Source organism: Platalea leucorodia, assembly GCF_965183815.1.
Source record: "Platalea leucorodia genome assembly, chromosome: 1".
Taxonomy (NCBI): Eukaryota; Metazoa; Chordata; class Aves; order Pelecaniformes; family Threskiornithidae; genus Platalea; species Platalea leucorodia.
Window position 1 is genome coordinate 58,034,332 of NC_138823.1, and position 26,152 is coordinate 58,060,483.

General features: G+C 41.7%; 1 protein-coding gene across 3 annotated transcripts in view; it reads left to right on the forward strand.

The window, feature by feature from the left end:
* GNAL (G protein subunit alpha L) overlaps positions 1-26,152 on the forward strand; it is a gene marked incomplete at its 5' end in the record, with an annotated part of 195,955 nt that overhangs the window by 162,321 nt on the left and 7,482 nt on the right. For all 3 annotated transcript variants that reach the window (XM_082328373.1, XM_082328374.1, XM_082328375.1), the window contains 5 exons: positions 19,746-19,800; positions 22,559-22,632; positions 23,563-23,621; positions 23,858-23,978; positions 25,256-25,386. In XM_082328373.1, coding sequence (XP_082184499.1) covers positions 19,746-19,800; positions 22,559-22,632; positions 23,563-23,621; positions 23,858-23,978; positions 25,256-25,386 — 440 coding nt within the window. The remainder of the gene's footprint in view (positions 1-19,745; positions 19,801-22,558; positions 22,633-23,562; positions 23,622-23,857; positions 23,979-25,255; positions 25,387-26,152) is intronic.

Consider the following 26,152-nt stretch of genomic DNA (forward strand, 5'->3'; position numbering starts at 1 on the left):
CCAATATATTTTAGGCAAGTTGCAACCAGGAAAAAAAAAAAACATAGAATACAGTGTTTGGAGTAGGAAAAGCTAAGATGAAAGAGTAGAAGCAGTAAATTGTTCAAGATTGTTACATGCACATCTTAACTCATTCAGTAATGCTAAAGACGTGGACTCTGAGCCAAGTGCTTGTAAACTATTCAGACATTAGCCTTCCTATTTTTTAAAGAAAGTATTTTGATTTTTTTGGTGCCAGAATCCCTTTCTGTGTTCAACATTCTCTTATGAAAACATAGCAAAAATACTTATCATTTATATAAATTATCACTTTATATAGAAAGAAAAAAAGAACAGCTCTTCTGTTGGTAATAAATGCTTTCAAATGCCTGTAGCCAAATCAAGGGACTGTCCAGCTGAACTCAGAATCTGCAGTCACTGCTTGAGTTGAGAATCCAAGTGTCCTGTGCTGCCTTACCGTAAGATACAACAGGAAGATATGGCCATGAATATCTCTGAATAAACACCTGAATGTCCGCTACTTGCTCCTTGTCACACCATTCCCTTGCACAGATACACCGCCTCCTTATTGCGATACCCATCATCTTTCCCATCTCAAGTACCGTGCAGAAAAAATGCCTTTAAAATGCAAACTACAGTACATTTTCATGTCTGCTTTCGCTAGAATGGCTCCTACCAGCGTTTATTGTAACTTCAGAAAACAAATAAGCTGAAAATGCTTTGATTTGAAATAACTACAAATCATAGGAAAGGAGTTTGTCTTCAGCTAGAAATTTTACGGTGTTTTTAGGCCTCAGAAAAACAGAATTTGGAGAGCGAGAGCTAATTGTCATTTCGCCGATGCCAGCAAACGACGGTCTGTTTTCTGCAACAAATAACTTGCGGTTTATTCTCAGCAAATCTGCTGCACTTAAACAGAAGTTTAGTAATCACCTACGCGTTTGCGGCCAGACTAAGTAGCCTTTGCAGTGCCGCCGCCGCTGACGAAGGGCTGGGGAGTTGCGTGCGTTACAGCCACCGCGTTTCCTGTCCCAGCCCTGGGAGGAAACCAAAGCGGGCAGCAAGGGTGGGGAATCTCCTGCTCGCTGGATGCCGCGTCGGCCTTTCAAACGCACACCTCCGTGTTATCAGTAATATGCAAAATAAATAAAACAGCGTGCCTGCGAGGCATCATGAAGCCAAGCTGTACGTCACATCCAGCTCACAAATTACAGCTTCTACGGCTCAGCTCACCACTAAGGCATCTGAAAACCAGTTTTTACTGAATGAAGCGTAGACCAGAGATGGCACACGTAGGAAATAATTGCATTGAGCTCCTAGTGATGCAAAAAAATCACAAGTTAAAAAGAATAATAGTTGCTGTGAATCGGCTGTCTACGGGGAAACTTGGAACAGATGCTTCTTTACTGGGATATTATGAAATCTAATCTTTCAGCAGGTCGGTTATGACATGTATGTAAATAAAAAAATCTATAAAAAGCTATCGTATTAACATATGGCAATGTAATAGAAAAGGAAGAAGATTTCTTGCAAATTACGCTGGGTTAACATATGACTGCTTAAATTAACTTTGGCTTATAGGACTGTTTTAATTATGTAGTAAATTAAGTTCAAGTAGATCAAAGCTTGTATTATTATATATAGTTGCAAAACCTTTTCAAGGACGTAATATTTGTAATCAGCTCGTAATAGCTGTAATTTTCTTGTTCCACAATCTCTTGTAAAGAAGCTGCTACACGAGTCTTAACTTTTCTCTGATGGATGTATTTCAGTTTTTTCCTGGATTTCTTCTTTTCACCAGCTCCTTTTCAGACTCTTTGAATCTTTTGACACTGACTACAGGTGTGATTGCAACCCACCTGGACAAACCCAGCCTGCCATTAACCTAACCAAACTGGGCACCTGTGCAGAAAGAAAAATTCAGCCAGGTTTCTCAAATACTGGGCTCAGGTGCTGAAGGCTTGACATAGCAGATATACTGCTATCCGTAATTGAGCTGGCTAATTTAAATTTCAGTAGATGTCTGCAGTAATTCTCTGTATGCCTGTGGATCGCCATGAAGATACTGTCTCAGTTACAGTTTTCTCTTATCCATAATTATGTACCTATCCTGTGGGTGCCTTTTTTTTTTTTTCTGTGAGTTTCTTAAGTTCTAGTTCGGCATTTCCTCTTCCTTATCCAAACCATCCTTTCTTTGATATTTATCTGTTTCTTCATTTCTAGCTGCATGATACATCTTGCAGCATTATTCTCAGCTCTTATCATTTGAAATAATGATACTGGATTTTAAGAATATCTTCTGTTTCTTAGCGCATTGGGAAAGCCCTTCTTTCTTATTCTGCAAATGTGATGTATTTAGCAACCTCCACCCACCTTGCTGAACTTTAAAGGTAAATTGCAAAGTGTGCTCGATTTCATTCTAGGGAAGAAGGTGAGGGTGCTGCACTGATTTCACTGGGAGTAGAATCAGCTCATAGCTGTGTATTTACTTAATTCCTCCAACACCTGAAACATGGGTAGACACCTGTTCCAGCAGCTAGATGCCGAGCAAAAAGAAGTCTTCCCCTGTAGGATTAAGTATCGAATAAAATTTGTCACAAATACCCAACAGGAAGCAGAAAGATGCTTATTTTGTGTACTATATATCAAGTAAAGCATACAGATGTTTTCCTGCAAGTGTGGATTATCTTTTGTTTGTTCGTTTCTCCTTTGCATTTTCTCAGACAAATGTAGCCTGTTATTTTGGTAACTTTAAGTAGTATCAGCTGGTTTACTTTTAATAGATACTGTTACATTCATTGTTATATACCACATCTTGGAAGAATTGCATACGGTGCACAGTGTCATAACCAACATGCAGAAGTGGAGCCAAGGAGGTGATGTTATCTGGATTGTCATCAGCATCAGTACAAACTATAGCTCATCTGTACCTTCATTTTCTAAGCGAAGCCTTTGCTGTCAGCAAAACGTCACGTAAAGGGTCCCCTCCCACAGCACTGTCATGCTTGTGTCATACAGCAAAGCTGCTCTTGCTGACACAGGGGCTCCCTCCTTGGGGTTAGGTCTGCCTCCTGGTTTTAACCCTTCAGTGACAGAATTTGTGTCAGGCAGATGCATCTCTCTGATGGATATAACAACTGAGTGAAAAAAATATATATATTGTGGTATCTGCAGTGGTGTTTAGATCGTCTGAGTGGCGCCTTGGCACTGATAAGCAGCGCTGTATGCTAATGCTTGGTGTTGCCAGTTCATCTCCCGTCCTCCCAGAAGTGCTTTTCATGCTCACTTTTCTACTTGTTGATAAAATGAAATTCAGCCCTTTTTGCACAAATTCAGTAAGTGGGATTTTATGTCAAAAAACAAGACAGGAGGGGGGGGAAAAACAGCATTTTGCCTTGGTGTGCATCTTGCAGATAGCGCTGCCCTTGGCTACTACTTGGCAGGAGGTTTTTTTGCATCCTTGGGTCCAACTCAATATCCTGCTCAGCAGCCTCAGCTTAAGGTTTCTGAAGAGGATCTTGTCCCAACATTTCTAATAAATTGTATCCTGAAATACGCGCCTCTCTCAGTCGGTGTTCCAAGATGAAAAAAAGTTGTTGAGGTCCAAAATTAAAACTATAAGCAAGCAGAGGAATCCTGGTGATTAATAGAGAAATATCAGAATTGATTAAAAAGTGCTACTATATCATTGTAATCTAGAGAGAATGATAGAGTAAAGCAACTTTCTTAACTGCTGGAATAGTCTTTTGATAATCAATGTGGGCTGCAAGGGGGAAATAATGTATTTGGGTTCTAAGAAGATAGATAGCAACGTCAGGAAGATAGTACTTGGGCTAGCAGTGAGGGCTGAGGGCCTTTTTTGAGGGGATTGTGAGAGAAGGCATGAACTTAGAACAATAGCATTTTAGAATAAGACTGTGTAATGTAACTCTGAACTATTTATAACATGCAGAGAGATAGTGCAGGTACTTGTGTTTAGTGTAATTATGCTTATGCAATCAGCTTTTTTAGGAAGATATCCATTTGACTAGTTTATTTTTGGAAATGTACTCCGGGGTGCTAAAATGTGTATCTATATATCTGTCTTTATATAATTTTCGGCTTTGGTTCTAAATCTGTTTTTTGTATCTGTCAGGAGATCTCCTTCTACCTATAAACGCTATGAGGCTGATTAATGACTGATGGCAGACAAATCTACAAATATCAAGCTTTTGGCATCATAAATGAAAATGCCTTGCTTTATAAGGGGGGGAGGGGGAGAGATTAATTTCCTGTTTAATTTCTACAAGAAAAAACCTACAGCCTAACCAGATGGAATTTCTTTGTGCTATAAATAAGCAAACCTTTCCTTCTTTCATGGCTTCAATTTTGATATACTTCTATCTAAATTGCTCCTTCCACAATTTTCCTCATACTGCTGGGTTCAGAGATGTTCCTTCAGATGCTCAATAGATGATGTAAATAACGGAACGAAGCTCTTCAACGCTGATACAGATGTGTGTATATATATAACTCTAAACATGCTGTGTGGCTAGCTGGGACAGTCCTGATCACTTGAATGTGTATTCCGGGGAAAGTTAGAATAAAATACATCTTGCCATCTTAAAGATGGTTTGGTGCTAATCTAGGTAAATGGTTTTATTAACAATTATAGAGAAAGAGTAGAGTAATTAATTTATGCACTACCTAAAAATGGTTTGTTGTGGGTTTATGTGAAATGCATTTTGCTTTCTTCAAAATGTTCCATCTGTATTTCATGTCATGTCATAACTAATTTTCTCAGTTGGGTGTAGTTTTACAATATTGTTTTTATTTATTAATATTAATCCATTGGTTTCTCATTATACCTTGCATTCCATTCCTTACCTTAACAATTGTAGGTCATGTTTTATTTTATAACATTGGTCGTTTTAGTAGAAATTATGATGCCATGATGCACTGGCTCCTTTGTAAAACTTTACTTCCAGTCCCTCGTCATACTGAATTGTGTTTTCAGTGTTATGCATGGGCATGTCCTTGGCATTCAGTGTCTATATGGTATCTATACTAAATTTTAATTGTAGCCAGCTTATGACCAGACCTCTGGTGATAATCAGTATAGTTGTGTTTGAAGCAGTCAATACAGAAAAGTCTAGTTGGGTCACTGATGCTGTTCTCCTGTGTTGTACTTCCAGGAACCTCTCTCTTCTGTCACATTTAAACATAAAGACCATAGTCATTCAAATTGTCAATACAAACAAATTTTATCTTAAAAACACTTTCTAAAAGAATACAGGTAGGTTAGGGGTGTAAAGGAGTGAGTTCCTATAGCTTAACTCACTTTTCTGGTCCTTTTTTTATTCTTTTGCTGTAATTAAGCAGGACATGGGTGCTGCATGATGTTGTATTCCGTGCCAGAACGGAAAACATTTTCAGGTGAACTGCTGAAGAAAATCAATTACATTGGAAAATAAATTCTGCATGCATAATTGAAGATACCTCGTAGCACTCGTATCATTCTTCTCAGAGGATACGTTAGCATTAATGACAGCAAATTATGGCCTGGGCATAGTATTAATTTTCCCAGTTGTTTGAACAAATGGATGTGCTGGTCTTGCTTTCTAAAGCAGTGTGTGGCCTGGGGCCCCCTCAGCTTACAGACCAGCCTCCAGGTTGGTGTGGCAAGTGGTATTACCTGTGGCAGTTACCAGACAGGTAGAAAGCGCTTCCTAGAAAGTGAGCAAGGTTGTGGCTTTGTTCCAGTGTCCTCGTAGGATTATTTAAACTCGCCCACGTTGTACTGAGGAGAAGTATTTAAAATGTAGTGTGCTATGCTAGGAGGTGAAGCTGGAGCCTGGCTTGTTCTTGGTGGCTTGGTGGAGGTTGCAGAGGAGCCTGTCACTGCTGGTGTCTCGCTGTACGCTGACGGTTCCCATAGGTCGGGTGCTGGCAAAACCGCTATTATGTAAAGTGTTATTTATTACATTTATTGTATCCTCTGTTAAGCATGCTACTTGGAAGATATGAGAGAGAGCTAACGATCTGTATCTAAAGCTGCTGGGTTTTAGAAAAATCTCTTTATAGGTTACTCTTAATAGCAATATAATTACGCTTGTGGAGAATGACACAGGTGTGATCATTCCCCAGAATAAAAAGCCACCTCTGTACCTGCAACATGCCGTGCAGTGTTGCATGTTGTTGGACTGTAGTTCTGACTACAATGTTTGGAGCTGGGCTGCAGTGAGCAAAGAGCAGGGTCTCCATTTGCTTTAAGGAAAAGACCTTCATTCAGGCTCCAAACATCCAAAATTTTGCACGCATTACTGGTCTTCTAAGTGTATAAGTAGTCCCATTGAATTCCAAAGTCTTGTTGCATTCAATAGGATTACTTATATCCTTAAAACTATGCTTGTGGGTGAGTCTCAGCAGAATCAAAGCTTTTCTTGCACTGAATTTCTTAGTTCCTCTGTATATCTGAAATGTTTAATCATTCTGACAAAAGAAAAAAAAATAGTGCAGGAAAGTACAAAGCTGCCCTGTAGTCAGAATATCTTGCTGTTTGTTTGTGTTTATTTTATCTACATTTGTTCTGCAGTTATTAAAATTCCCTGTTACCTGTAGCTTCTATGAGAAAATGACTTACCTTTAAAATGGTGTCAGCTTTGAAGAATAGGTCAGCAGTTTTTCAGTGCACTTTTAGTGTGCTTCAGATTAATTCTGGTCATCATTTCTTTCCTACTGGCGTGGGCTGTCAGTCTATGTAACATCTGCATCTTGTCTGGAGGGGCAGAGGTGGCCCAGGACACCCACAAAGTGTCGTGGTGGAGCACACTGTACGGTTTCTCAGTGCTGAGATGGGAAGAAACACAAGCAAAAGGCATAAAAACCAGCAGGAAACGTCCCCGTTTCCTCAATTCTGTGATTTGGCTTTTGTCCACCTAGTGTTTTGACACCGAATCTGCTCAGAAACGCGTTGCAGTGCTTGAGCTGAATTTAGGTCAGAGCAGCCCCAGATCCGACACGTAACCAGTAAGTGAAGGTGTATGTCTTAAAGATGTGCGGTTATTTATTACTAACGCTTCTTGATTTGTTTTCCATTTGTTGTCAGACTTTCAAGGGTTTGTGTAGAAATACATAATAAAGGACTGAAATTTAAAAACCACAGTCAGAAATGGTTCCTTTAAGCGTGAGTATGACTTTGTGCTTTTTGAATATGGGGAGCACGGAGACCCTCTCAAAAGAGCATCTTGGGGAAGGTTTCAGCACCTGCCGAATTAAGGAATGGCTTTTGCTTTCAAAATATCATCACAGTTATGTTGTAAAGGTGTACTTTTTGGATTTACTTAAAATTTTGGTCAATGCACCCCTTCACAAAGGAAAGTAATTGTTTTTCTGAAGGAAATGTGAACTTTGGGTGCTTTGAAGTCTAATGCATGATACAGAGTTGCAAGACAGACATTTGTTGAGGGTAAGGGATCAGTATTTACAGTGCTGGTGTTAGGACTGGATTATTTGTAATCTAATTAAGAAGGTTACTAACAATTTGAAGGGATTATAAGATTAACAATTATCTGTGTGTTTATTTGATTAAAATAAACATCCACGGATTTGGCTGCCATACCTGTGCGCTGGCATTTGGGATCAGAAATCCCATTTAATTGGAAGCAGAAAACCAAACAACAACAAAACTTTGTGGTTTGATTCTGTTTCTGTGATGACTTTAATAAAACGTCTAGTCCCTAATTAATCTCCGTTCTATTTGCACTGAACTACAATGCACCTCATTATTGAAAGCCATTTTGGAAAAAGGTTTTTTAGGGTTTTTTTTGTAGGGGAGGGAAGAACGTTTTTTAAAAGAGTATACCATTAATTTAAAAATTCATTTTTGAGGTACTGGGCAAAGACAGGAATTCTGTAGGATACTGCTTTGCACAAGGCTCGGGTTTTGTCTGTAACTTTGCAGTTTAGGTCTGGTATTGCTTAGTGAAGCTTCCCAGATTTATTGTTTGAAAAATGTCCAACTCTGTGTGATTGAGAGTTTCATATCATTGCAGAGCCAAGTTCCTAGAGGCTTAAGGTCCTCATTCTTCTTCACACCCTACTTTAGATCCTCCTGGCACTACCTCCTGAGGGCATTCACTCTCCTAAGCAGTAGCATTAAAACTTTTATATTAGAATTTGGTTTAATATGGACTTTCCTCAGAAAAAAGGTTGGGCACGCGCCTTCTCAGAGCATTTCCCAGCATCTGAGCCCCAATGTCACACACACACACAGGTTGATGGGAAAAAATAATCTGGTAAGGAATTTGTTGTTCTAGACGACTTCAGGCTTGAAGTGGGAAAGAAAAAGCAAAAGGATAAAAATGCATCTAATTTTCTCCCTGAAAATACAAAACTTGTACTTGCACTAACAGCCTGACCACAGGATGACCTGCCAATATATCGCCAGCTATACGTCATTACGTAAACGCGTGAGTGATGGTTCCATATTTAGAGAACAAATGATTCCTGGTTTTCATTTCCACAGGTTACATGCAAGTTGGGAATGGTATTTTTAATTTTCTCTTTAAAAGAAAAGAGAGAAAAGACAACATTTTGAGATCTGAACTGACAAGTAGCTTTGGGTTTCTGACACGCCTTATTTGTATACTCCTTTTCAGCCTTCTCCAGCTGCTATTGCATAAATCTTCCACGTTTTTTCCACTAACTGTATGGATGGAGAAGACAGATTGGGAAGTTCAGCTTCCTTCTCGGTGCCTGTTTTTAGGAGCTTTAGAAGTTGTCTGGGATTTAAAATTGGCCTCAGTGGATTTTTTTTTATAAAGTAAGCTTTTATCAAGCTTCTGCCCTTCCTTGCAGATGTGTACATGGTACAAACCAAGAGCTCCTACGAAGTGGCAGGGTGACTTTTCAGCTGTAATGGCCGAAGTTGTTCTCGCATATCACACCATGACACCCTAAGGCGATCCTGCAAGGAGCTGCAACTTCCAGGCTTCCAGGTGGCTCCACCCAGGTCCTGAGGCTGGCTCGGGCGCTGCTGCTGTATTGCAGCACCAGCGCAGCGTGCCCAGTGCTGCTCAGCCCCCTCCTTCTCTAGCTCCCCTGCCTGGGGCCGTAGATGGTGTGCTGGTGCTGGCACTGGCAGCGAGCGTCTCAGCACAGAGCCCACGCAGGGAGCAGCGAGGGTTGCCTGCAGTGCCCAATTCTCTGTTATCCACAAACCAAGACCCCTTTGCTCCAGCTTTTTGTAAACCAGACCCCCGAAATGGCAACCACCTGTTGGGTACAGGGTAGAGAGATTAAGAACAGAAGCGTAATGTAATCTTCAAAGTAACTTGAAGCAGGACATAATCAGGTTGTTGCATAATTATTTTCCTCATTCCTCAAACCCAACTCATTGTATTGTTGTTTTAATAGTACAAATGCACTGTACACTGAAAAAATCAAGGAAAGTTGACGGGAACAGAAAGAAAGGTATAGAGAGTGCAGTTAGGAATGCTTTTCACAAAATGCCATATTAATAGTAAACATTAGTGTTAACATGGCTTACTGTCAAATGTACAGGTTGCGGGGTTGTAGGGCTAGTTTTGAACACTAAGTTGTATAACCCTTGATTCGTTTAAATAGCTTGATAACTATTAAATGGATTTAGGCTAGTTATTAGTAAGTTGGACATGGTCACTGTATCCTTCTTCCTTCCATTTTTGTAGTAACAATTCATCTCCTCGCTTCAGCTCCATGCCTTCCTCCAGCTATCTGAGGTGATCACTCAGCAGAGCCATAGGTGTTACGACCAATTGCTTGAATACATTCAGTGGTTAAATATATCCTGTTCTAAAATGGGCAGGATAACGGTGATTTAATGAAAACATTTCAGCAGCATCAGTTATAAAGATACAGGAATTTTCTTATGAGTCTAATGGTTATGTCAAGCATTTGTATCCACACTGCTAGATGTCTGCTTGATGTTGTTCTTATTTTCACCTGGTAATTTCTAAGGCAGCTGATCATATACAGATATTTATCTGATACTGTTTTTCATGTACAGCTCCAAAGTGTGTTGTGCATGGGAATAAGAAGGATAACCCATCCGCTCTAGACTACAAGTAGGGAAGCCCTAATAAATTCTGGTGCATGGCATAAACAAGTTTGTGAAGAGCAGGCTTTATGTCCTTCCCATCAAAGGTGAACAGTTACTGTGTCTCTTCACTCCGCTGGAGGGAAGGCAACAGGTCTACCTCTGAATGATGGGTGAAGTGTTTCTGTTGGGTGTTTTGCGGTAAAATGCTCTGGAAGGATGTCAGTCTTCATCATCCTTCTGTCATTTAACTCCTGAGCCATGAATTTTTGCCCTGTTGTGTAAGTTTTCTTGCCTTGCACATTGAGAAGGTAGTATCCTATCAGTAACTCTGAGAATACGCTGGTGAACCACACAGCAGCCTTGCACATCGAAGGGCTGCTCACAGAGTTTCTGTCCAGCGTGTGCTTCACACAACGTAGAGGTATGAGAGTGCAACGTTAGAGCTGGGGCAAGGATTAAGGAGTGCAGAAGAGAAATTATCTGCCACCACACCTCATAAACTGCAATAAGGAAAAAGAAATTTTACCAGGTGCTCTGCAAGGTCTGCATTAACGCTTTCTCTGTTCCCACTGTGTAGGAAGCTGGTCACCTTCTGACTTTTCCATACAGCAAATTTTTCAGTTTTCTTAGTTTGCACTGATGACGTACTTCACATCTTACATGCAACCTTAGAAAGCTGCTTCTCTGGTAGGACGTGTGTTAGGAGCCCTCATATTCCTCAAATGGTAGATATCTATAGGAACTCCAGATCCTGTCTATGTCTTGGAGCCTCTAAGACATCCTCATGAGAGCTGGTCCTGTGATCCAAATGTTAAGCCTTTGGTCCTAGTGCCAGTCCTCCTGTTTAACCCCAGCACCCACCAGGACTCGAGCCATGTCAATTCTCTGGGTCACGTCAACACCTGACAAACACGTGGTAGGTGAAAGCAAACAGATACCCTCTCATTTTGCTCAGGATTTTAACACACTGTTCCTTTCATTTACATGTCACAAAAAAATGCATAGATCTGAAAACAGTAACAAACGTGTGCTTTTCCTGGCTAGGAGCGTTTGCCACCCTGAAGAGGTCGCTTTTCTTCATCTGGGTTTTCTGGGGGCTACTAGCATCCTCTTTTTTCAGTCATCTGGTTTGACTTTTAGACGCGCAGTCTCTTGGCAGCAAGTTCTCTTGCACTGAGCTTGGACTGGTGCCACAGGTAAACACAAACTTCTCGTGACTTCCTTTTAAGCCTGTGTTTTGTTACCTTTACTTCTCCTGTTTGCGGATTTTCTGCTTTTTCTTTTATCAACCTCCTATAGAAAACTCCAGTCGAACTGGTTTTTCCTTTCTGGTAATCACCGTAGCAGACTTATTATTCCAAACCACTTCCACCGGAGTAAGTGATCTTTAATTTCCAGCAACCAGTGCTGTTTCTAACCTGGATTTGGCATTCTTCAGGCCTAACAGCACTTGGTGGATTTTGTGGACACTGAGAGGATATCTACAGTGCAACAATTTTTGAAAACAAAACCATCAACCAGAATGTGTAAGTTGCACTAACATAATTTTTCCGTATCACAGCAAGATAAACTTACAAGTAACAGTCAAAGTTGTATTTGCAACGTCCAGTGAAAATACATTTTGTTAACTTCTGACATCCCCTAGCAACCTTGTGGTATATAGATGGTGCTTGTAAACCTGATGCATTTAACGGTTCCAAATATTATCAAGGCTTTTGCCCATAGTTTGGCTTTTCTGAACATAAAAGTCCAAGTTCTTTTTGAAGAAGTCAGCTGAAGAGGTGGAGGTGAGATCTTCTGTGCGCTTTAGTTAGTGGGACATAAAATCAAGGTTTTGATCTATCATTCTGTCTAAAGGCACGTTCTCCAGGTTCTGACAGGACAGTTATGTTCTGCCCGTGTAACTCATCTGATGTTTCAGGTATTCTCTGCTTGCCTCCCAGAGCCGGTCTGTGTCGTTGCTGGATGATTTTAAACAGTTGTTTCATTGAGACAGTGGATAAAGAGATCCTAGTCTGTCACAGATCAGCTCACAAAGCAGGCAGGATCCAGATCTCTCCGGATAATGCAGTATGAGCTTTCTGGTTTCAGGTTGTTGTCTTTTGGTACTCTGTTCAAAATTGCACTTATAATAGCAGGATGTCCTCTGTGTAGCCTTCACATTGCAGAACTCAAATCTGTGTCTATATAAACGCTCCACGGGTGTATCAATATGTATGTAATTATTATTGGCCTAGGACTGTCTTCTCATGAGGAAGAAGAAAGTTCACTGAAATCAGTGGATTCAAGCTGGTGTGAATATGGTCAGAAGGAGGGTCTGCCTGTGCCTGTCTAAGCCTCAGATTTTATCAGTGCTTCATTCTTAGTCCGTGTTTTGCAGCAGCTCGGCCGCTTGCAGCCCCAGGAATAAAACATCTGATCACATGCAATAGAAAAATATTGTTCCTTTTTAAATAAATAAATAAATAACCTTTCCTCTTCTTTCTCTCTTTGCCCGTCGTCTTCCCTCTTTTCTGAGATCCCACGTAGCAGAAGTTGCAGATGACTAGTCTCGTTTCTGCTGGAGCCTGTTAACCTTTCTGTGTGAATGACAGTTTTCCAGATTTAAGTCTTAGTGTTTATGTTAAGAAGAGGGTTAATGATGATCCCCATAGGCCTCTCGCTCGGAAAGCAAAAACATCTGCTAAGCCAAAAAGTGGTTAGTTTGCTAAATTTAGAAGGAAGAAATGCATTTCCCAAAATTCACACTGCTTCTTAACAAATTTAAGGAACCAGTGGGGGCAAACAGTTATAGAAGTCATACTGTTTATTAATTTTTTTAGTTTAGTTAATGTATTTTCAATTTAAAAAATAAAATGAGATTGCTGTTATGAAGCAGAAGAGGGGTACTACTCATATATTGGAAACATTTAATGAAGTTGAACCTTTCGTGCATTTGTTTAGGTTAATAGCTGGACACGTGCCAAAGCCTGCGAATCTTAGATGTTCTGCAGTACATACGCAGAAAAGACAACTTAGTGGTGGAGAAAGTGAGGTTAAAATGGAAGTCTGCTAGGAAACTCTCTTAACTGAGCCCATAGACTAGGAAAACTCTTCTACGGATTTTAGGCATCTTTCTTTATCCTCATCGAACACGCGCCTGATTGCTGCCAGCTGTCTGGCTCGTTACGGGAAAGGGTAACCTCATGAATGGTGACGAGCCCTCGGTTGTGACCATCGTCATCCATCTTTGCTTTTAATGTCTCAGCCAAAATCGTTGTCTGTAAATGGGGTTTAAACTAGAGTTTTCCTGCTTCACGGGATTACCAGAAAGCACAGTTTACTAGTACCAATAAAGCGTCTCGTAATGGCTTCGCTCTTCATGACTTCATGGTGGCTGGGGCCGTGGCTGGCAGCAGCCATGGTCAGGGCAACAAAATGAGTCGGGTTACACGGTCCCTTGTCGAGCTGCTCGTGCCACCGGCGGGCGGTACGGACACTGGGACGACAAAGCGCCATCGCTTCTATGTCTAGGAGAGACTGCCATCGGTGGCCCGAGACCGTTCCCAGTCTCCTTGCCCCTCTCCCTCTGAAGCAAGCTGAGCGTGGCCGGTGCTGCCGTGGGGAAACGCACGGCTTCGCCAAAAGTCGTACAGCCCAGGACGGGTCATGCGTGGTCCCCGGCGGGCTGGTGGGTGACCCCCCTCCGGCCGCATCTCCCCTCGCAGCGGGCTGGCCAAACGCTTTCAGCCGCAGATCCTCCAACTGCACCGGCCTGTCAGCAAGCCGGCGGGGTTTCGGGCATGGCTGGACTTTGCTCTTCCTCTTAGCCTCCCGTTTAACCTTTTCGTCTCCCGACGCAACGGTTCCCTTGCTGCCAGTTGCAGATGGGTGAAGGTGCGTTTCAGTGGATAAATCGCCCCGTTTTTTGGTAATCTCCAAGCAGCCCTTTGCCAGCCCCCGGGGCGAGGCGGCGCGAGGTCTGCTGGGAGCCTGGCGGGCCTTGGGAAAATCGGGTTTGACAATTGGGAGGGGGGAAAAAAAAAAAAAAAAAGGATAAGCAAGGTGAATTCTGGAGATCTTAATATTAAGTTCAGGTTTCGCCTGTATTTTAGCAAGACCTCGCCGTGAGGCCCCGCGGAGCTGCGGCCTGCGAAGGCGCTGGGGGAGCGGGGCGGGCGGGGGAGCGGGCGCGCGGCTGGGCAGAGGCTGCCCCCTGCAGGCGCGGCGGGGCGGCAGCTGCCCCCTGCCTGCCGCCGTCGCCCCTCTTCCACGGGTGGCGCACCAAAACGGTGCCAAAAACGTGGGACCTCCGGTATCCATACGTACATTTCTAACCCTTTTGCAAGAAATACTCTATATCGGTAGCGTCTTCAGTGTTTGCACTGGGTATTTTCTTCCGTAACAGCTTATGCAGCGATTGGTCATTCAGAACCGTCTCCCGTTTTTACAAACTCCGCTACCGCGTGGAAGCTGTATTGAAAATATAGCCAGTGTTTAAATGTGTCAGGAAAATCCTTAGCCGTTAAATTTTACCAACGTCTTCTGAGGGATTTCTGCTGATATTTTCAGCAAATTACTTGGGAAAATTAATCCTTTAGGTGTTAGAATATGACTGGGGGCTGTTTTCATTTTATCTTTCTCAGTTACCAGGAAATAGAACAGAATAATGCGAGCTTGCTTGAAGCCCAACCGTGGAGCCTAAGGTGTTCTCGAAACCAGAAATCCATAGTTCCCTATTTCAAATATTGCAGGAAGAATTAATAGGGTTGTAATCCCTTAGCTGATTAAAAAAAAAAAAGATATTTTATGGAAAGAAAGAAGAAAAAAAAGATCAAATCTTGATGTTGTCCCTGATAACTGCGGGGGGGGGGGGGGGGGGGAAGACCTGGGGTAGGTGTTCTCGTTGTGAAATGTCTGCCTCACCTGTGACTTGTTGCAGTCCAAAGAGGGTGGAATTCAAAGTCCTGGTCCTTGATGGTTTCATATAGTAGATTATGGTGCTTCTGCTGGTTTTTGAGCCTGGCTGAGGAGTTTGCAAAGGTCTTGATGGTCCATCAGAAATGTAAAGGTTTGCTGACCCTGACAACTTACTTGTGGATAAATTTGAGATTCTTCATTCTGAGAACTCAAAGCTACAACCTTAAAGATTTGTCACATTACATTTTTCTTTTAGAGAGACAAGCATTTTGATGTGGGTTTGATTTCTTGTTTTCTGCAGCAACTTTTTGATACAAGGTCTTTGAAATCTTGGGGTGAGAGCATAAAAAATGGCTGAAGTAGACAAAGATTTATTAAAACATGTAGTTTGTTGTATTGATCTGTGCTTTAGCACTTCATCTTTGCAATTCTTTGGATGTCAAAATACATTTACAAATATAGCATGGGGTTTCTGTCTATCATATTATTCTCAAGACATGATTTTTCTTTTAATTGTGATTTTGTTTATGGGGTCAGAATATCTATACAGAGCCACGTAGTGATTTACCCAGTGAGAAAAGGATTTTCATGTACGATTACCTCCTCTTTATTTGTGCATTTATGAATCCTTTTTGAAGAAATTCTTATACAGCTGCTACTGCTGCTCAAATTGCCATGGTTTTTAAAGAGAATAATGCTTATTGATAGTTCCCACATGCACTGGCAGGCACATCTAAAACCTGTACTTTTGTGTTCACAGCTTGCATAATATAAAATTTAGAGATTGCTTGTCAAACTAAGTGTCAGCTGAGTTTCCTAGGAAACTCACTGAAGATATTTATAAAACTACAGATCAGCTTAATAATAGATATAATAATGTCAGTAGCTCGTGATTGTTTTTTTTAACTTTACCAGTCCATTTTTCTTTGCCTTAATTTGTTGGCAAACCAAACCACTGCATTTCCAAACAGAGCAGTGAAGACCTTCCTTCCAATATCTTGCCTAATTTATTGGGAAAAAAAAAAAAGTAGTTGTGCTGTTCCATGTAAGGAAATGTAAAACACCCTACCGTAAAATTAAGAGGAACCTAAATGTCGTACTAATTATCAGACTGAATCCTTTATAAATAAAACCACAATTGTGAAGTAGAAATGTAAATATTGTATCATATGTTATGGTTTTATTCACAGTTGAGTTGAATGCATGAGTTTAAAGTTCATTGCACATGCATGCAAAGCAGTTACTGCAGAATTAACATAAATCCTGAGTATGGGTTTCTTTAGAAGCTGCATAAATAGAAGACCTGTCAGTATTGTAAAAAGGCATAATTCTGTGAAAATAATTTTATCGCTGAACTGAAAAAAACAGGATCTAAAAAGAGAGAATGAGTGATACTCGTGTCCATTTTTATTCATTTTTCTGCTATTGTGTTTTCCTCACACTAATTCTTTGAGTGGAGATATGAGCGTTGCCACAGATGGGAGGTATCTTCGTACTTTAAGCACTTTACGTTGAAATTTTAGTCATGTAAAATTAAAATTTGCTGGTGTGTATATATATGTATATAAGAATGTATATTATGCCAGAACATAATTATTAGAGGCATTTAGGATTAGCAGAAATTAATGTTCTTTAGAAAACGATTTAGAAAAGTGATTCCAGTTTTCCCATTTTAATACAGTAATGAGAATGAAGTTAGCATATTTAGTAATGAGGCAGTACTGACTCCTTATCTCATCTGGAATCCATTACTTGTACGTACTCTGTACATTTGCCTGTCAGAGCTATTTTTTTATACAGTGCTAATTAGCCAAGTAAGGAGCTTATATGAAGGTTATTCAAGAACTGATTTTCTTTCGAAAAAGTAAGAGTATAGCTTTTTGCACTTCCGTGTCTAGAGATCTCGGTGCACGTTTAATGTAGTTGCAAAAGAAGTCTTAGGAAGCCTGTCTATCACATACTGAAAAGGTTAATTTTCTGTAAAGCTACAGAATTTAGCCAGATCCTAATAGTAGTTGCATGATGATTTATTGGATGCTAATGATATCATTGCAGCTTGGTACAGCGGGATGGCAGGTAAAAACCTTGTAAATCATTGCATTTATTTTAATATAAATTGCATGTGGCCAGCGACCTTACAAGCATAAAACATTATGGTTGCTATGTCAAGTGATGTTTTTTAAGCGCATGGTATTTGTCAGAGCTCAATTTCTCTTAACTGCGGTATTGCAGCTTAGGGTATTTGAAATGGATCCTTTTACTGGGAGGAGGCTGACGATTTCTAAATGGAAGACAACTTGGCCTGATACATAGGACATCTAACGAGGAGACTCATCTCATTCCCAACCCTGCCGTGGATTATTTGTAGTGTAACTCTGCCTTACTCACTCCTCTGTGCCTTACCGCAGTTTGCCTGTTTGGAAAACGCAAATGCTAACAAACCAATAACCTTCCTGAAGTGCTTGTTGAATAGGTGAGAGAGATGTGAATTGGTACTAAATACCGTGTTTAATCATTCCGGATAAAGTCTGCCAACGTGACCTTGGTATTGGGGAGACAAGACGTATTGTCTCTGATTTATACATCACCTCCAGAAGGAACGCGTCTGCAAGAAAAACACCAATTCACGCTGTCTTGTGAGGTTTGTGACAGTCGTATTTGTGCACAAACACTGGCTTCTGCCCACACTCTTAGCCAGAGCCCTTTCTGTGTCAGCCATAGCTGAGGAGCATTTTCTCCCCTAACTTCTGTTGCGTTTATCGATCCTGAGCTGCGCAAGCAATTGCGCTGCCCACAGCAGTTTGCTAGCTCTCCCTCAAGCTCCTGCCCGTTTTCTGCAGGCTTGTTTAACCTGCCGGCATTGCCACCTTACTGCGCTCAGAGACCTGGATTTACCCCTCTGCTAACCTTTTAGCCTGATGAAAAGTGGCTGTTTCTGGGCCCATCGGATCAAACTGTTAAGAACCTGGAAAGAAAACTTTGAAACGGACTTGGAAATACTGAACAGCCATGTTAAGGAAAATTACTCTCTGTTTAGGAAGAGATTCAGTTTGGAGACATTTTTGGTTTGGGCTTTTTTGCCTTCTTTTTTCATCTCATGTGCTGCAAGTGCGAGCTGAGAGTTGTGTTAATGATAGGCACGCCAGTTAAAAATACATCGCTCCACTCCGATGTCTGCATTAACTGCAGGGGTCACTGAAGTTAAACTTTGCTTAATCAATATTCTCAAGGTGATGAAAATCATCTGACCAAAAGGTTCATTCAGTCCAAATACAGCTGCTTTCTCATGGTCACTGTAGCTGACTATAAAGGTGTACTTTTATATCTTTATATTTATGGTGGCTTTTGGCGGAGTAGGAGGTTTTGTAAAAAGACGATTTTTCTTTAGAGTTTGTTTTATGTAGTTTTGTTATCAGGCATCCATCGTGTTGTGCTATACAGTAGTTTTTTTAAACAATAGGCTTGGCTGTCACACCTTGATCATCCAGAAAGAAAAGCTGGGTATTCCAAATGTAGATGCTGCATTTTGTTTCCCTGTTATAAAAATGGAGGTTCAAAAAAGGAAAAATAGTTTAAGTAAATATATGTGCAGCGTATTTTCTTTTCCTTTCAGTTCGTATCCTTGGGAAAGTGCTATGAGAATTACAAACAGGCTTTTAGGGGGGTATTTTCTCAACTGGTCAGTGTGTGTGACCCTTGTGTTAACAGTAAGTCACACTGTAAGTCGAGAGTTCACTGTTTTTTTGTCTTTCCCACTGCAATTAAGTAGATTCCACATGCACACCCAAGTAAAATTGGGAAAAACTTGCCGGTTGATAAAGAAATCTTGATAATATTGTAGCAGGATGAGTCAGCCGGTGGGATATTCACTGCCAAATACCAAATAACAATGCAGAAATTCAGGAAAGCTTCTAAGTTATACAGGCAGTCCAGTGAAAATGAGCCAGCTGGGCTCACATGAAATCTAAGAAACTGGTGAAAGTGTGAGAGGAGAACCTGCTTCTTTTAGCTATACATATAAAATCACATTTTTATGTCCTTAATACTGCCATTCTAACATGTTCTAGGAAAGAATTAAAGCTTGAAAAGATTTTTTAAATAATTAGAGAATGTGGTTCCCCCCCTTTTTTTCTGGTTCCCTTTTCTCTTGCCCTTCCCTGCAGTTGTAAGTTTTTGTTTCACCTTATGCATCTCGCTGAGTTTTGGCAACATAAAGAGTCAGACTGGTTAACCTCCACTTCATGTCAGTTTTGCTTACCACTTCTTATGCTTTAGTTTCAGTGTTTCAGGGCAGCGTGTCAGTCCAAAGTTATTTGTATACCTTAACAAGCGCTTTTGCTTGTTAAGCAATTACCGAGAGGGTAATTAACATAACATTATGCTAAATTAGCATTATGCTAAATAAAGGCAACCCTTCACCCCATTTTCTTTTCTAAACCTCAAAATCTTTTTTATGTCTAAACAACCATGTAATGTTATGACACATGGTTAGTCTTAGTATTTTTTAGCAGACCTTACAAAATTGTAACATTTAACTGCATTTGGAGTGCTTGTGGGTACTGCATAACGGTAAGTGTAGAAGCGCTGTATTGAAACAGTCTGGGTAAAAAGTTGTTTGGCTCAGAAAATGTAACCTCAATCAATGTCAGTAAATCATCGGGCTCATACCTTTACCATTGGACTTGTGTTTTACTTCGCAGCAGGAGTCTAGACCAGAAAAGGTAGCGAAAAGTGTTATACTAGACAGTATTTTACGTATCTTAGTGCATGTTTATTTTTCTTCTAGCTTTTTAGAAAGAATTGACAGCGTCAGCATGGATGACTACACACCCACAGATCAGGTTAGTATAACTAATGGGGTAGGGTCTGAACCAAGACGCCCATTCATATGAATTCTTTATATAATTTATTTCAGTCCCAACAGCAGCTGAAATAGGGCATGCCACATATTATCAAAATACAGTTTAGCAGTTTAAGTAATGGATATTAAAGAAGAAGAGGCTTTTTGGTGGTGCAAGCTTGTCTCTTATTATATGTAGGTCACTGATTCCTGTCATACGTCTGTTATTTCTTCTTGCTTTCCATTCTGTGTCCCGCAAACAAAGCAAAGGGAACAGAAAACATAAACGTAAAAGCCCACAGTTTCCCTCACCAGCCTTCGCTACACAGAAGCAGTGTTTTATTTCAATGGTGGAGGTGATGGAAGCCTGGAGGGAGGCTTGCCGTGTCCATCAGGCGGGTCCTTCAGAGGCAGAAGCCTGCAGTGGATCTAGTGTTCAAATTCAGGGAGAGCACCACCAGCAGCAGCAGACCTCATGGACTTCTCTGCGGGCGTGCAGACACCTTCTTTCCAGCCTGTGCCCATCTCCTGTGAGCAGGATGGTTTCTATTTAAGCCTTATTTGCAGGACAGTACACTTTTTTCCCAGATGTCATGATACATCTTGATAGAGTGCTCTAATGACAAACGCAGTCAGGAAAGTTAAGGCTGGAGTGGTGCAGTCTTGAAATAAGAAAGGGCTTCCCCATGGTGCACGGCTTCGGCTGCCTTCCCTGAGCTCAGGCTGCGTGGTTTCCTTGGTCAGGATGTCTCTTCGGCAAACTTATTCTGAGGTTGTTATTTTTCAGTGCTGGTATCCCACCGTCATCTGGTAGCCTCAGCCAAGATTGTGGGCCACGTCATAAACTGCAAATGCAGGTGGCAGAAGAGAATCCCTGCCCTGGATAATTCAGTCTAACCACGCAAGGTGTATAATGGGTAGATGCCCTTACAAATAAAATTGCCAAATCTCATTGTGCCATCAGGGACTGAAATTCAGAGAAATGAAGTGACTTGCCAGAGATCACACAAGGAAGTATGCAGAGCAGAGCGTGTTCCTTCAGACCTAGTTCAGGTCTATAACCACAAGCCTGTCCAATTACTCTGACTGTATCCTGAAACCAAAGGCAGTAAAAAGTAGTATGTGTTGTATTATAAGGTGAAACTTGTCTAGTCGACCCAATATGGGATCAATTATTAAAGCCCTCAAGACATTTTCAGACCAAAGCAGTAGCACTGGGATTTACTCTGTCTAGACCTCATGGTCTGATTTTAGCATTGATACCACTCAGCTGGAGAGAGAAATCAGTGAAGCAAAGCCTCATTTTTGCTTTCACTATTTATGTTAGTGTTGGCCTGTTTGTTCCTGGGAGGCCTTTCTCTACCTGGAGCAGTCATTCATCATCTAGAAATTTTTCCTGATATTTCCTTTGGGAAGAAGTGCCCTGTGTCTCCAAAGATCACAAGAGGCCTTTGCTATTTGGCAGGTGGAAAACTTTTGCTCTAAAGGAGAGATTCTCTTTTGCTTTTGGGTTTTCACCCTGTTACGCTGTATCAGTTGTCCTGCCGAATTAACTGGTAAAAATCACTACATTCCGTTTTTCTCTTGCTTTCTTTAATTTTTTTTCCACCATCCCAAAATAACGACTGAGTCCAATAACAAATAAATATCAGCAAGTGACAGAAAATGACAGTAACATATAAAATAACTAAAAAAATTAAATAAGTGGCCTTCAGCTGAGTTCATGCATCTGTCAAATCAGCCGAGGTTTGCCAGCTTCCAGAGTACTTGAAGCAGTAGATGGTAGGGTAGGGGAAAAAGGCAAGCTGTGCTTGAACTCTGCACCACTGACAGCCTCCTTCCCTCCCCGCTTTCGCAGCCGCTGCGTGGTGAGGAAAGCTAAGCTAGACCGAGCGGCCCTTCCCTTGCCCCAGGAAGGGAGTGCTCCCCAGGCAGGCAGCCATGCCGGGAGGTGGCTGCTCGGGGAGGTTCATCCCCATCAGGCAGCCGGCAGCTTTCTCCCCCCTCCGATTTTGTTCTGCACCCGCTGCCCAAGCAGCAGTGCTGGGTAGTCAAGGTTAAAAATGCTGCTGGTGATGACGATGGCACACGGTGAGCTAGCTGCCTGAGGTATGCATCATAAATTGCTTTTGCCCACTTCCTTTGAGAATCTAGGAAACTATTAATTTTTTAATTATTAAAAGAATGTTATTTAAGTTGTAAAGTATTGCTAATTTGAAAAATAAGAAAGAAATGCCAGATTTACGTACAACCTAAATTCTGTTCCCCTGTGCTCTGTAATAGAGCTTTAATTATTCAGTCACAAGCTATTATTTCGATAGGATTCCTGTCTCATTCAATACAAATGAGGGCAGAATTAAGGTTGCCTGGGTAACTGTAAATCTGGAGTTTTCTAACATTTGAATGCTTGACTTTACAACATGAATAACATTTTTCTTAGTTTTATGTAACTTCAGAATTCATTATCCACATCACATACAAAACTGTATGACCATCAATAACAGGTTTCAGTGGGCAGTAAGGAGAATGTGTATAGGGTCTCCTGCTTTCTGAGTGTGCACAAACCAAATGCAGAGGTCATGTTTGTGTATATCCACTGTGTCAGTATGGACAAATGCAGGTTTACCAACAAGTCTGATTGAACTTCAGTTAAATAGAACATTTAAGACTTTTCATGGAAAATAACATTCCATGCTTTTAAAAGCAAAATGAGGTTAGGAAAAAACCTTGCTAATCAACTTCTGTGTTCTCATTTCCAGGACCTATTAAGATGCAGAGTGTTGACATCAGGGATTTTTGAAACAAGATTTCAAGTAGATAAAGTAAATTTCCAGTAAGTCTATTAGTAATAATTTACGAATATCATACTAATTTTTAACAACTTAGTTCAGATGTCTGTGCTCATGCATGTTTGGCACAGTAGGTTTAGCGTGGGAGTTGGGGTTTTGAGTTTTTTTGTTTGGTTGGTTTTTTAGCACTGTTTCCATAGGTCCTAGTAAAATTGCCTCATGCTTTACAAGAAGAGCTGATATTAGTTATGCCTATTAGTGATGCTCTATTGTGGGGTTGTCTGTGGCTGTTTTTACTAACTGCTTCATTGGTATAGCACTGTAAACTCATAAAATACTTCTGGGGATAAGATCTTGCAGAAGTCAGTGGGAATCCTGCCAGTCAGGCAGACTTTGTACAGTGGGATGAGAGTTAAATGTTTCCCTTCTTCCAGAGGGCTGCAAGCTCTGTGTTTGTCAGTTTTACGCTGTGTCTCTGTAAAACACCTGCCATCAGGCTGCCTCCGCTCACCGGTTCTTGCCCAGAAAGGTGGCAGTGCTGATGACAGGGCAGCACTGCCCCCATGTCCTCGTCCTTACAGAGACGCACTCTCCCCACCACCCTTCAAAATATGCTGAAACCTGTCCTTGTTTATACTACAGTAGGTCCAGCCTGACATGCCACATGTGCTTCTATGGGCTGGAAAGGCCAACACTTGCCCTGGAAAAGAGTATATTTCTCATTTTATGGGTTCAGTAGCCTTCTCCTGGCAGAGTGGGGCAGGTGGAGGTGTGCAGCTCTCTGACATGCAGCACGGCATCAGCAGAGCTCTTGACATGCAGCATGGCACCAGCAGATCTCTCTCCCCTTCAGGTGGTATTTTACTGCTGGTGTCCTTGGGGCTGTCATTTTTAAACTAAACCCTCATGCTGCATGCTTTCTGTGACTTTCCTAGTGCACATAAGTGATATAACATCCTATGGCTTTTTAACAGCATGTTTGATGTAGGTGGCCAGAGAGATGAGAGAAGAAAATGGATCCAATGCTTTAATGGTAAGTAAAAATATTCCATGTTTTTATTTTGAACTTAATCTCTGAGGTGTGAGCAGCTTAGCATTCATATTCACACATAATGTGTCACCAATACAGGAGTCCAGTGTTATAGATAATTTCTTCAGGTATTCTTGGCAGTTTGGGGAGTAATGGCAGTGTTACCCAGAGGAGTGTGAGCTGGAGTAATGGAGATGTTCTTTTCTCTCTCCTTTCTTTCTTTTGCGTGCCCTGCGCAGATGTCACGGCTATCATCTTCGTTGTGGCTTGCAGCAGCTACAACATGGTAATAAGGGAAGACAATAACACAAACAGACTACGGGAATCCCTGGACCTTTTCAAAAGTATCTGGAATAATAGGTAAAACATACCTTATTTGCTACCTACTCTCCCAAATTTAGCTACAGTTCAACTCCTTACAAAATAGGACCCCCCTTACTATATGCTCAGATTGCTTATTCAGAAAATGTCCAGGTAGGGCCAGGTCACAGGGTGCCCCTGCGGTGCGTACCCCTCCCCGGCGGGGGCCGTGGCACAGGGATGGTGCACACAGCGTTTCGCTCCTGCTGCCAAAATGACGCAGGGCGTGGGGACAGCTTGGAAAGCGCAAGCTCCCCGTGCTGGCTGCACCGAGGGAAGCAAGGGAGACCCCTTCCTGGCGTCACTGCGCTGCCTGGCCAAGACTGAGAGCATCCTCCAAATTACGTTTCGTCTCCTCCTCAAATGCAGCAGCAGGAGCAGCTAGCTGTTGGCGTTGCATTTGATTCACTGGCTGGCGCTGCACTCGATACCCGCGTGGGCAGCTGCTCTCGTAAGACTCATCTCTGAGAGCGCACAGTTTCTCTGCCTTGTGGGATGATATTTCAGATCAAATCTAATCGTAACTGCCATTAAATTGCCATCCTGCCACAGTGCATGTAAATTATAGATATGTAACCAAAAAGCAATCTGAACAGGTTCCTGATAGAGAATACATAAAAACAATACACAAAAGAAGGTACTGAAGTTTTCAGCACATACCTGTGAGGATGCTCTGCACTGAGAAGTGATTGAAGGTAGAGTGAAGAAAAATGTTAAGCTCAAATCCAAAAGGCGCATCATCACAGTGACGGCTAGGTATTAACAGGGGAAGAAAAGAGATTGTTTTCTTTTGATTCATCAGGTGTCACGCAGGCCACCCTAAAAGACGGGATATCTGTGTGGATGAACAATAGTTAAGACAGAGCAGCCTGAGGGGAGGCAGCTTTCCAGCCTTTATCTTTTGCTTCAGCAAAACCAAACAAAGTAGACAGTAATGTCTGTTTTTGGACTGCGGTGCTTTTAGGAAATGTCATCATTTTTCCAACTCAATATCAAAAGGATAATTTAGAAAACAATATTTGAAGACTGCTCCCTTCAGCAATGTATACTGCAGTTTTTATAAACGTACTCGCAGATCCTATAAATATACCCACCAATACAGGTGCAACCCAATCAAAACAATAATTTAGGTCATCTTTTTTTTCTGTTGAAGCGTGTTCCACACTACTTCACTCTCTGTCCACGCAGGGCTAGCCAGTAAATTTTCTATTGAAGTGCTATGTTTTCCTTGATTAACGTGTCAGAGATAACGCAAACATTTGGTTTGTTTTTGACAGGTGGTTACGGACCATTTCTATCATTTTGTTCTTGAATAAACAGGATATGCTGGCTGAAAAAGTCTTGGCAGGGAAATCAAAAATCGAAGATTACTTTCCTGAATACGCGCATTATACTGTACCTGAGGATGGTAAGGTTTTTCACCACGCGGGGATTGGACCTGCTGGCATAGCCCAGCCCATAGTTCCTCTCTCTCTCTCTCTGTCACACACACACACACAAATTCTCAAGCACACACCGTTCCTTAACGCGAACTCTTGGTCAGGTAAGGAACGTGCCAGCAGCACGTAGCTCGGAGGTGCCCCAGTGCGGGCAGGGTCTGAAGGGGCTCTGGCTGCTGGGGGCGGTGTGTGGGGACTGTGGGGGGCTGGCTCCAGAGCTCCTGCCTTCCCCTGTTTTGCAGCAACCCACAGTCCAGGAAAGCCAAGCTGCCAGGTATGTCTTTCCCCTGCCAGATGCTTCTGCCTGGGCCTCCCGCAGTGCTGAACTTTGTTAGGGATTCGTTAGACTTATTTTGCAGCCATTCTGCATCCTGCAACACTGTAAACTTCAGCCTTTGCAAATACTGACAGGAAGCCCAGCAGACCAGGAAGGGAACTTTAATGGAGGAAAACCACATCAATAAGTACAAAGAGAGCTGTGATGATGGGGCGATTAGCATGGGTTTGGTTTCTTATCATTTATAGAAGTGCAATGATTCCAGCACCGCAATAACATATTGCATAAGTAAACTCTGGTATTACGCCACTTTTATACCAGGCAGAAGGCTCCGAAATATCTCAGGTCCGTGTCTAGCAAAAGTGGTAAAACTTGCACTTTCTGACCACTAGTTTTTGCCTTACCCAAGTGATGCCCTTGGCATAGCGCTTGCAGCCACCTGTCAGATAAGGCATTCA